General features: G+C 42.5%; 1 protein-coding gene across 1 annotated transcript in view; it reads left to right on the top strand.

Moving 5' to 3' along the window:
• SLC25A24 (solute carrier family 25 member 24) overlaps window positions 1-13,191 on the top strand; it is a 42,576-nt gene that overhangs the window by 9,382 nt on the left and 20,003 nt on the right. The window contains exons 2-3 of the mRNA XM_032803717.2: window positions 12,117-12,243; window positions 12,945-13,032. Of these exons, the coding sequence (XP_032659608.1) occupies window positions 12,117-12,243; window positions 12,945-13,032 (215 nt within the window). The remainder of the gene's footprint in view (window positions 1-12,116; window positions 12,244-12,944; window positions 13,033-13,191) is intronic.

Genomic DNA, 13,191 nt, shown 5'->3' with positions numbered 1-13,191 from the left:
GTTTCCTCAGTAATAAATCTGATTTTAGTTTTAATAGGACATGCAGATTAATTAAAATGAAATAATTTTTATGACCACCAAAGCCTGCCATATGCAGCAGGCCCTAAGTCTCCATTAAAAAGATATATGAAGTGTACTTCTCATACTTAAGCCTCTGAAAAGTGAAAATTAATCTTTATGTACATTTGGGTTTCATTGGTTTTTTATTTTATTTTTAAGTAATGCTTGATGGTAAGGTCAGGATTTTATGAAAGAATGTCATAAGTGATTATACCTCTTCCTCTTGTTGCTCCAGCTCATAGCAACAGAAATTGCCCCATACGGACCCCAAGTCAGCAAAGCTCTTATACATGTGGTTAACTGCTTTGCTGAATAATGGTTTTGAGTCAGCACAAATGGGCCCAATCCAGTGGAAAACTGTTTATTTTAATCCAAGACTTGAAGACCCCATGATTCTAGGTTTGTCTACATGGGGACACTCAGGAAAAGTTAATCCAAATTAGCTAAAGGTGTGAATTAAAACTGGATTAGTTAAACTGCATTCAGTTTTATTTAATTAACTTCCAAAGTGAATTAAACTGATTTAAAACCACTTTAATTCAGAATGAGAGTGTCCACACAGGGGTTTAAAGCAGTTTAACTAAACTAGTTTCAGTTCACACCTTTAGTTAATTTGGATTCATTTTCTTGAGTGAAATAGAAATAATTGGAGATATACCAATCTCCTAGAACTGGAAGGGACCTTGAAAGGTCATTGAGTCCAGTCCTCTGCCCTCACTAGCAGGACCAAGTATTGATTTTTGCCCCAGATCCCTGAGTGGCCCCCTCAAGGATTGAACTCACAACCCTGGGTTTAATAGGCCAATGCTCAAACCACTGAGCTATCCCTCCCCGCATAAAAAAAAGAAATAATTGGAGAAAAAAATAATTGGAGAGAAAAGAAATAATTAGAGTGTTTCCATGTAGACAAGCCCACGTGACAGGCTATCCTACTTAATGGACAGATCACCCTGCCAAATATGTCCGGAGTTGCAAGGAATGCAGATGGAGAGCTCATGCAAAGACAACTTGTATCTCTTATGCTGTGCTGCTTCAGATCTTGGCAATTTTTAACTCCCAATCCATGAGACTGAGGGCAGGTCTACACTAGAAGTGCTACATCAGTGCAGCTGTACCGGTGCAGCTGTGCCACTGTAGCATGTCTGGTGAAGATGCTGTATGCTGACAGGAGAGCGCTCTCCCATTAGCATAATTACTCCACTTCCGTGAGAGTCGGAACCGCCGATGACATAGCGCTGGTGTGGACAGCACTTAGGTCACTGTAACTTGTATCGCTCAGGAGCGTGTCATTTTCACACCCCTGGCAAAGTAAGTTAAACCAACTTAAGCAGTTGTGTAGACCTGCCCTGGGTTGCGAGAGTTAATCTAGGCTTTACAGTAGCCTTTTCAGCATGCCATAGGTAGCAAATGATGGGCTGGCATCTGATTGGCTAGGCTCATTTTGTGGATTTTGTTGCTGTGCATGGACTGGTGAAAAGAAGATCTCTTGCTCCCTGGTACTGTAAGAAGGGAGAACTTCAGGTCAATAAATGGTGTAAAGTGCTAACAGGGACAAAGTTGTCATGTAGTGATCAGCATCACACATTTATATATCATGGTTCCTTCAAGCTTCTTGGATGGATGGATGTCAATTTTGGGAGCAGAAAGAGGCCACTGCATATATTTTAAATGACAGCAATACTCCTGGGAAGGAGGGGAAATAATCCAAAATAACAATGTCTGGGTAAGTAAGCCTGGCCTCAGGTTCATTTGGGTTTAAAAGGATCTATACTGGAACTATCCCTCAGCCACTGCAATGTGGAAATACTGATTTATTTATAGTGTTGTATTTAGTGTATTTAATAGTGTCATTTACAGAGTTCCATAAATGTTCTTTACAGATATAAATAGGACAAGGGGCCAAAGTTAGCCTTGGTGTTAGGGGTACACATCCACTGAAGACAGTGGAGTTGCACTCACTTAAGTAGGGTTGAATTTGAGCCAAGAAGCTTGCAGTCTAATACAGAGGTAACATTAGACTAGGATGCAAAGTTAGATGATCTCATATGAAGGGATATTCAGTAAGCAAGCTTTCCTTCAGTTATACCCCCTCTTCAGTCTGGGGAAAACCTGTGAAACAAGTGGTCAGTATACACAACCTGCCTGGTTTTAATATGTAATGTGAAAACATGTGGTCACAGCTGGGCAGATAATTACTGTTCTTATTGTGGTGCTGTTTTGATTTTCGCTTTTTGTAATGCATTTGCAGCATTGCACTCTATTTACTAGTCATAGTTTACAGAATGATCATGAGTCACTAATTGCACCAATTAAATGCTGTTTCTTTGTCCTTATTTTCTCCTCTAGATGAAGAGGCAGGAAGTTGGAAACACCCAGCAATCTCTTGGTGACTTCTGACTTTTAAGCATTCATAAGATTTAATTGATCAGTTAAAATAACAAGCTAATTTGATTGAGAATTATTTTATAAAACAAAACCAGCCTTGTCACCCACCACTTCTTTATACTGGAACAACGATAAATTCTGAAAGGGAAACTTTTTCACAAACTTTATTTAAAATCATAGCTACAATACTTTAATAGTGACATTTTCAGGAATTTTAAAGAAAAATCTACATACAAATGTAAAATAACTTCTACCCTCTTCGACTGTGTAGGTACCATTATGCTGAAAATATCAGTGGGTCATAATTGTACCACTCAGTAATATAACAGTGTGTCACTCAGTAATCTAACAAGGTGTCTGGTGCAAAATATTTAGTGGCTTATTTGAGAGATTGTTGCAAATCTACCTTGTTTGGCAATGAATATTGTATGTTTATGAACAAGAAATCATGGAGTAGCTGACAATACTGGGAAAAATAAAATACTGCATCATCCTTGCCTGTTTCCTCACCCCAGGTTTTTAATTTCTTCTAGCGTTTCATTCCACCTCCAAATGCTTGGGCTTGTGTTGCCTTAGGCCAGGTCTACACTGCGACTTTAAATCGGTTTAATGGCCGATATACCGATTTAACGCTGTATCCGTTCACACGACGTCGTCATTAATATCGAGTTAAACGGCTCCTTAAATCGGTTTCGGAACTCCTCCCAAACGAGAGTATAGCTGTAAAGTCGATTAGTGATAACTCGATTAGGGTTCGTGTGGACGGAAATCGACGTTATTGGCCTCTGGGCGGCATCCAGAGAGTGCAGCACTGACCGCTCTGGACAGCAATCTGAACTCGGATGCAGCGGGCAGGTAAACAGGAAAAGCCCCGCGAACTTTTGAATTACATTTCCTGCTTGCCCAGCGTGGAGCTCTGATCAGCACGGCTGGCGATGCAGTCTGAAATCGAAAAGAGCTCCAGCATAGACCGTACGGAGATACTAGGTCTGATCGCTGTATGGGGAGACAAATCTGTTGTATCCAGCTCCGTTACAGAACACGAAATGCCAAAGCGTTTTGAATAAAAAACTCCAGGATACACAGGCTGCCGTGACAAGCGTAACGGAAGCCAGAGACTCAAATGGACGCTCATGAAGGAGGGAGGGGTACTGAGGACTCAGCTATCCACAGTCCACAGCAGTCTCTGAAAATTATTTGCATTCTTGGCTGAGCTCCCAATGTCTGTAGGTTCAAACACAGTGTCTGGCGTGGTTCAGGGAACAGCTCCTCAGTTTATTTCCCCCCCCACATGAAAAAAAAGGGAAAGATTGCTGTGCTATGGCGTTTGCTCAATGCACTCCGCGAAAAGGCGCCAAAGGGTTTCTGCTGCCTTCACAAAGAGAGGGTGAGGCTGTACCAGCACCACCCGGGCAATGTTTTCTGCCCATCAGGCACTGTGCTCTCAACACGGAAGTGGGAACTATGGGAAGCCTGAGGAACAGCTACCCACAGTGCACCGCTCCTGAAATCGATGGTAGCTTTGGACCATGGACGCAAACAATCGATTTCAGGATCCCACTGTGGACGCGCTAAACCGATTTTATTAGATCTGTTTTGTAATATCGGTTTAAGCTAATTCGAAATAATCGTGCAATGTAGACGTACCCTTAGTGTGCTAGGTTGAGAAAAGGTGAAACAGTTAGCTGTTTGTACAAAAGGCACCAGAAGCAGAAGAACAGTGACAAACTGTTCATTTGTTAGAAACCACAGCTTGAATGGTATAACATGTCGGATCTGGATATTCAGTCAAAAAGTGGAAGGCCTTGATGTTAAAATAGAAATAGACAAATAGAAGGCAATTTTAAGGTTTGTGCATCATTAAATCTGCTGGTGCGCTCAACTAGTAGTTATCAGTTCTTTGTATATATGCCTTGTTGCGATGTCTCATGTAATATCTTTATTGCTTGGGTTCAAAGTTTCAGACAGTGAGAGTTGAAATGGCGTGCCTTGGGGAAACATGCAAACGTTTTTTCCCCTTGCTGTTGGACCTAACCAAGGGTGTGGTGAGCCAACAGCAAGTCTATACCAGGAAATAGCAGGCTAACTCTCCTGGCAGCTCAGGTTACCAGCCTCATCATTTGCCTCCCTGTCCTTAAGCCTCTGTTGTCTGGTTCTGGGGACTAACAGGGAGGAGCCTGCACTGTAATTCATCTAATTACCCCTTATGGGGAAAGCTGGAGAGTAAGAGGAAGCAGCAGGCAGGTTCCAGAAGGATAGGAAGATAGAAAACAGCGTCTGGTACCAGTCTGCACCTGCAATAAAGAAGAAATTTCGTGGCAAAAGTGTTGAAACCTGTGGTGGCTTAGAAAAATGTCAAATTCTGCAACCACAGAATAGCAGAGTCAATGGGGCCCTTGTTGAGGTGAAGGGACAATTCATATCTCAGAGTTATTGTCTCAGGTTCTCTGCAGACTCAAGGAGGCATCATTGCATTGTCTATGCTCACAAAATACGTGGGCTGCAGCCTATAATGAATTTCTGATCTTCCAAGCGTTGCTGCTCTCTTCTTTTTGTTTTTAAATTTAGGGCAGAGAGGGGAAGGAAGAAGCTTTTAGTTTTGGAATATAAATTCTGGTTGTTTTTCAGTTTCTTTCATAATCAAGTTATTTTGTTTTCTGTGGTATAGCTTCACAGTCAAATATCTAGGTCTGTTCCCAGTGCTAGTTGGGGGCAATAGAGCGCTGTGCACCCTGTCTATTTTCAAAGTCTGACACATTTAAAAAATAACAACAAAATTCACATTTAAAAAAAATTAATTTACACATTTTTAAGGTATGTTTTTAACTGCATTCATGACCTGTTTATTTTCAAACACGTGCTTTGAATTCTGAAAAGTCATTGCAATTAAATTTTTATTTAGGACACTATCCAGTCAGTTTCCATGGAAGATAATAGAGATTCTCTTTATCTGACGTTGGTTTGCCGGCATAAAAACTGCTCACTGGATGTATATATTGACCTGCTACGTGCCAATTAGCTTAGCCTAGAGAGCGTATCAAATGGGTCAATGAAAATTTTGCCCCAGTATCTGAGGATAAATTGACCTATTATGTGTGTCAGCCTATCAAAAAACTAGGTTTTTTTTTTGTTTTTTATTTTATTTTATTTAAAGCTTATGGTCTTTTTCATGAGTAAATAATGATCAGTCATGCAGCTGTCTGGTTGGCACACTTTCCCATAATTCATCTAAATAAATGTCTTTAAAAATGTCCTTTTGTTATTATTTATGAAAATGATATAGTGTATATATGTATAAATAACACACACCACTATATTCTGGCATCATAAAAATAATTCATTTATTGTTCTTGTACCCATGAGTGATTGCTCTTCTCATATGACACATGAATTAACAAATTACACGGCAAATGAATTAACAGATTATAATAACTAGAAGCAAATTAGTTGATTATCACTGACACCAGATTTTCAAACAGTTAGTGTCACAAATGAAGTATGTGCTGTAAGATGTCCACCAGCAGGAAACTCAGAAATGTTAGCTTCAGTCCAAAACTTTATCTCAAAAATAAATTGTAGGTTGTATAGATTGAAAGAAGACTTTCATCCTAGGAACTTCCAGAATTCTAGGGTGAGCAAAATGGATGATCCTTCTTTTGAAACACACCTTTTCCTTCCGCCCCCCCTCCACTATGTCAAAATGGTTTGGAGAGGCTCGGACTGTGGCAAGTGTTTATAAAGACAAAATTAGGCAGTCCCCGTTTATTACTTTCTAGTGACTTCCATATAAAATGTGTTGAGTTTATAAGTAAAATTTATGTTTTCTAATTGCAAGCCCTACAAACTCAACCAGGAATCTCTCTTCTCTCGGTCTCTCTTGTTGTTCTCTAGTAATAGAGATTCTGTAATTGGAACTTAGTTAGTTAGTTCTGGCTTATAGTCTGTTTCAGCTATAAGCCAGAACATGATCTTGCTCATTTTCCCATAGGGGTGTGTGTGTGTGGGGTGTGTGTGTGCACACAGAAGTATGGAGTAGTAACAATTTTAGTCAGTGAAGCGCTTAGAATATAAACACATTTATTGGTTTAGACAGTGCTACTTCTAGACAGACAAGGTGCGTGAGGTGTAATATCTTTTATTGGATCAGTTTCTGTTGGTGAGAGAGACAAGCTTTTCAGTTTACACAGAGCGCTTCTTCAGGCTAAGCTTGAAAGCTTGTTGGTCTAATAAAAGATAGTACCTCACCCACCTTGTCTCTCTAATATCATGGAACCAACATGGCTACAACAACACTGCATACCACTTGTAGATGTCACATTTCTGATCAGAACTTCAGTGTAACAACCTCTTTCTATAAAGTACTAATCTGGAAAACAGACTTTTATCTCCTAACTAAGAAAGTCAGTGACAAGAAATCTATTGATGAACTTCTGAGTGATGTTATTAATGACAAAATCTGGAAGGACCAACCACAGTGATAAGGGTGTTTGAGTGAGCTTGGCTTGGGTGTCCCTCATCAACCCGTTGTTGCTAAAAGGAATTAAGTCATAGCCATAATCTACAGTGTGTTAAGAGCAGTAATACTGAAACAAGTTGTACCCTGCAGTCCGTTAAGAATAGTTGATATAGTGCAAAATAAAATATATAATTGTTTTTGAACTGTGCACAGTTTGCCATGCTAGAGGAAGGCATGGAAATCACTTTTTATTTATTTCATAACTGAGTGCCATGTGACCTTCCCTCTCTAAATATTTATTCACAATTGTGTAATGCAGTGGTCCCCAACGTGGCGCCCGCCGGGGCATTTATGTGTGCCTGCCTAGTGCCCAGCAGGGGAGAGAAACCGTGGCCCCACGCCTGCCAGGGACAGAGAACTCCAGGGCTGCAGGCTGTGGGCGCCGGTGTTCTCAGTCCCTGGCAGGTGCAGGGCTGTGGCTTCAGCCAGAGAGAACCTATGGCCCCATGCCTGCCAGGGACAGAGAACTCAGACTGCGAGCATGGTGTTCTCTGTTCCCAAAAGGCCCAAGGCCCGCCTGCTGCCCAGAAGGGGAGACAAGATGCGGCCCCGCACCTGCCAGGGACAGAGAACTCGAGGGCTGCAGGCTGTGGGCGCCGGTGTTCTCAGTCCTTGGCAGGTGCAGGGCTGCGGCTTAAGCCAGAGAAAAGCCGTGGCCCTGCACCTGCCAGGGACAGAGAACCCCGGGGCTGCAGGCCCCGGACTTCTCTGTCCTCATGGCTTCTCTCTTCTGTCTGGATTCATATATTATGTTATATTAAATATGATGTTTTTCATATTATTTAATGTACAAATACAAAATAAGCCTTGTATCAGAGGGGTAGCCGTGTTAGTCTGGATCTGTAAAAGCAGCAGAGAATCCTGTGGCACCTTATAGACTAACAGACGTTTTGGAGCGTGAGCTTTCGTGGGTGAATACCCACTTCGTCAGACTGTCTGACGAAGTGGGTATTCACCCACGAAAGCTCACGCTCCAAAACGTCTGTTAGTCTATAAGGTGCCACAGGATTCTCTGCTGCTTTTACAAAATAAGCCTTGAAAAACTGTTGGCGCCCGCCACACTCTTCTGAAAACATGAATGTGCTACTGGCCACAAAAAGGTTGGGGACTGGTCTAATCTCATGAATTTTGTTCAGAAGATCAAAAATGTTTAAAACTTCAGCTATGGGCATAGGTTACTTTAGTGGAAGGGTTGGGGGAAGAAGAAAGAGACATTTAACATACCAAGATGTTTTAGAGATCTCCTCCTGGCCTGTGCGGCCAGCACGTGATAAATTTTTAGTTTTCTTTAGCTCAGATTCTTTGGCTGATTCTTGTTGGTCTGCTCATTCTTGGAATGTGTTTTTTATTTCAGGGCATGGCTACACTTGCAAATGCTTTGAGTTAAACCAGCCTTCAGAGAGCACAGTAGGGAAAGCGCTGCAGTCTGTCCATACTGACAGCTGCAAGTGCACTGGCATGGCCACATTTGCGGCACTTGCAGAAGCATTGGGAGCGGTGCATTATGGGCAGCTATCCCACAGAGCACTTTTCCTGTTCTGGTGCTGTGGCTTGTGGGAAGGGGATGGGAGGTGCGGGGCATTCTGGGTCCTGTCCCAACACCTGTGATGCATCGGTTCGCATCCCAACATTCCCTGTGTTTCCGTCCACATTTGGCACCATCTTTCAACATTTTATGTACTGTGTGCTCTGTCTTCTTTCGATCTGCGGGAATGGAGCCTGAGCTGCTGAGGAGTATGCTGATGAGTCTCGCCAGCACGTCACATTTAGCAGTCGAATTACTTCTTAAGATCCAAACAGATAGTGAGGACTCCGATGGTATCGAGTTGAGTAGCGCATACGACACGCGATGTCTGTGAATGCCACAAGCAATGCTCACCACTGTGGAATGCTGCTTTTGGGTTCGGGAAACAAGCACTGAGTGGTGGGATCACATTGTTATGCGAGTCTGGGATGATGAGCAATGGCTGCAGAACTTTTGGATGAGAAAAGCCACTTTCATGGGACTGTGTGATGAGCTTGTCCCCACCCTGTGGCACAAGGACATGAGATTGAGAGCTGCTCTGACGGTGGAGAAGAGGGTGGCTATGGCAATCTGTAAGCTGACAACCCTAGACAGCTACCGATCGGTCGCTAACCTGTTTGGAGCGGAAAAGTCAACTGTTGGAATCATGTTGATGCAAGTTTGCAGGGCCATTAATTGCATCCTGCTCAGAAGAACCGTGACTCTGGATAATGTGCATGGCATTGTGGCTGGCTTTGCACAAATGGATTTCCCTAACTGTGGAGGGGCGATAGATGGGATGCATATTCCAATTCTGGCACCAGCCCACCTAGCCTCCGAGTATGTTAGTCGGAAGGGGTATTTCTCTATGGTTCTCCAGGCACTTGTGGATCACCAGGGGTGTTTCATTGACATTAACGCAGGCTGGTCCGGAAAGGTGCATGACGCACACATCTTTCGGAACACTGGCCTGTTCAGGAAGCTGCAAGCCGGGACTTTTTTTCCCAGACCAGAAGATCACCATTGGGGAAGTCAAAATGCCCATTGTGATCCTTGGAGACCCTGCTTACCCTTTAATGCCGTGGCTCATGAAACCCTACACAGAGAACCTTGACAGCATCAACAGGTTCAACAACAGGCTGAGCTGGTGAAGAATGATTATGGAGTGTGCTTTTGGCCATTTAAAGGGCCACTGGCACTCTCTGTATGGGAAGCTGGACCTGGCCGATGACAACATCCCCGCAGTTATATCCGCATGTTGTACCTTCCAAAACATTTGTGAAGAGAAGGGTGGAAGATTCACTCAGGCATGGAACTCGGAGGTTCAACACCTGGAAGCTGAATTTGAATAGTCAGAGAGCAGGGCTATTAGAGGGGCCCTGCTTGGGGCTGCAAGGATTACGGATGCCTTGAGGGAGAAATTTGTGGCTGAAAGCCACCAGTAATGTTTGGTGCCCTGCACGGGAGTGAAGTGCAGTGGTTCCAATGTTAGTAGGAATCTGTGTTTGCTACGCTGACTTGCAGTGCCTCTTGCTTTCCTGGGCTAAGGTAACTTTATGCAATAATGAATGTTTTCAAAGCTAAAAAATCCATTTATTGAAAAGAACCACAACTTCTTGGGAAACAGAAAGGGCAAGGGGGTCGGGTGGGGATCAGTACAATCACAGATTTGCATATGTCCTGTTATCATACTCAGCCTTCCTGTCTGGAGTGCTGTGCAGTGATGCTGCACTTCAGGATGGCTATAACGCATGGTGATGGGGGTTGAGTGCAGTGGGTAAGGGTCGTAGTTTTCAGGGCTAGGTGGTAGTGCTCCATCTGCATGACTACGAACGCCTGGATCGAGTCTGCTTGGCGCTCCATGATGCTTATCAGCCAATCTGTGCTTTTGTGCTGGTGCTCCTCATTCTGCTAGCGGTTCCTCCTTTCACTCTCCCTCCACTCCTGCACTTTTAGATTCTCGTTAAGGGACTGCTGCATGACTTCATGCAGCATGTCATCTTTGCTTCTATGTGGCCTCTTCCTAATTCTTTGCAATCTTTCAGCCGGTGATAACATGGACAGCTGACATCTCAAGATTGCATCTGTAAAGGCAAAATGCAACACTTAAGAGGCGGCATTGTTCACACCAGACAAAGCAATGATTCCTCCGTCCTTAAGGGCAAGCACAGTCTACACAATAGCATAATTTGCCTGTCCCAAAGTGAGTGCACATAACCCCCAGGAGCCTCCAAATGGTGACTAAGCACAGGGTCAAGCGTGACTGTTTCATGGCGGTACTGTCCTCTGGGTTTCTGTGCCTTGGTGAGAGCCAACAGCTGCAGGGGGCCCCTATACTGAACATTGTCCTTACATTTCCCACAGGAGTTCATCCTGGAAGATAGCTCGCTGCTGAGGTTGACCTGGGAAACAAGGGAATCCCTGCTTTAGGAGATTTGCATGCTATAACTCCCCATTTTTGTCACTTCTTTAGACACAAGCCAAGCAAGGTGTTGAATGTAGACTAAATGCCTAGTAAGGGCTTGGCTACACTTGCAAGTTAGAGTGCATTAAAGCAGCCCCAGGTGCCCTAACTCCCGATCCATCCACACTGGCAAGGCACTTAGAGCTCCTGGACTCTGCAGCTGGGGCGCTTCTGGTAATCCACCTCCACAGAAGCATAATGCTTGTTGCGCCTCAGCTGAAATGCCCCAACATAAATGTGAACGAAGTGTTGCATTACTGTGCTTTGATCAGCTTCCAGAAACGTGTCCATAATCCCCTTAAGTCAAGTGGCCACTCTTGTCATTATTTTGGAATCAGCTGTAGGAATGTGTATATGCCCGTTCAGAGCTCCATTTCTGACAGCCAGCATGCTTATCTGCTCTGGGACAAAGCAAGCCATTGGTGTGGAATGTTGCTTGCTGTGAGTGTGTGAGAGAGAGGTGGGGGGAAGAGGGGTCTGAACTTACAAGACAGCATGCTGACACACTCTCAACACCCCAAAAACCCATGCTCTCTCCCCCAACATACACACAACACACTCCTGGTCACACTCCACCCCACCCCCTGCATTTGAAAAGCATTTTGCAGCCACTTGAGTGCTGGGATAGCTACCACAATGCACTGCTCTTTGTGGCGTTGCAAGAGCTGCTAATGAGGCCAGGCCAATGTGTTTCCAGCTGAGAGTATGAACACTCCTCAGCGTTTTCCCTATTGCAGTCTCCAAAGGCTGGTTTAACTCCCAGTGCTCTACATCTGCAAGTGTAGCCATGCCTTAAGTAAGATCACAACTTGAATCCAGTTCATCCCTGTGTCAAACATGTATTTATATAGGCTGTATTAACACTTGGATAATTTCATAGATAGAACTACATTTAAGAGTGTGTTTTATTTGTCTCAGTATGTCTTATCATTGCTTCCTAATGACTGTCTTACAGACAGTCATTTTAGTATAAAATGGAAGTAGCAATACTTTCCTACCCAGCGTGGGTGTGTTGAGGTTCAACTGGGGGTTAGTTTTGGTGAGCGAGGAAAAGTGTTTCTTTCCCAAACTCTACTAACGTGAGATGCCGGTCATGGTTGATTGTACAGATCTTAATATTACAAAGCATTTTTCTTTCATTCATTCTTTGATCAATAATATTTCCTTAATTATTTTTCTCTCAACAGAAAATTTTTAAAACTGGAGATTCTAACAAGGATGGGCAGCTGGACTTTGAAGAATTTATGCAATACCTTAAAGACCATGAGAAAAAAATGAAACTAGCGTTTAAGAGTCTGGACAAAAACAATGATGGTATGTTTTTATTTTCACCTTACCTGGGGTTCAAAAACCTGTTTGAAAGAAAAATGTGTGATACCAATTGCTGAACTAGATTTCAGAATAATTCAGTATAAAATGGCTATTTCCGCAAAACATTCAAGGACCTAAATATATTGTGTGTAATGTAAATATTGTATGTAATAAATGGAGGTAAATTTTTTTTGTTGGAGTGTAAAGTTTGCCGAGATGGAACTTGTATTGCTAATATGGAACTTACATCCTCTCCAATTAATTTCCATTGGAGTAGGAGCAGGCTCGTAATTTTGATTGAGTATCCACATCATAGTCAAATGACTAATTATATAAGGATTATATTCTCCTCCATTTAACAGCCTTTAAGATGGCAGACATAAGGAATTTTGCTCTGCAGTTGGAGGAGCTGTGAGGAAGTCTCTAGTCAGAAAACAAATTTTTCCCTCTGATAGAGGGAGACTGACTCACTAGGTGTTTGTGATGCACTTATGTATTACAAAGACTGAGCAGATATTATCCAATTATATCATTTAGGACTTCAGTGTTAAAGTGTATTAAATGGTCTGTGCTGCTTTGTACTAAACTATAGTTTAAAGACTTCCCAAATCTTTAAGTAAAAGAAAGATCATTATCATGTGAGTTTACATACCAAGATTTGAAGAAGCTTTTAACTTGTACGTATTTTCTTTTAATGCTTTAAGGAAAAATTGAAGCATCAGAGATTGTCCAGTCTCTCAAGATACTGGGTATAAATATTTCAGAACAACAGGCAGAAAAGATTCTAAAAAGGTCAGAAACTATTCTTATTTCTAGTCAGTGTTTGTGACTTTGTGTATTCTTCAAATGATTGTTCATAAACATGCTTACATAATTCCAAATCAGATGTAAAAGGATAATTTTTAATCAAAGGTAACTATTGATTAGCAGAGTACAACAGTAATTTTTATT

Source organism: Chelonoidis abingdonii, chromosome 7 (genome assembly GCF_003597395.2).
Source record: "Chelonoidis abingdonii isolate Lonesome George chromosome 7, CheloAbing_2.0, whole genome shotgun sequence".
Lineage (NCBI taxonomy): Eukaryota > Metazoa > Chordata > Testudines > Testudinidae > Chelonoidis > Chelonoidis abingdonii.
This window is presented reverse-complemented; position numbering and strand designations above follow the sequence as displayed.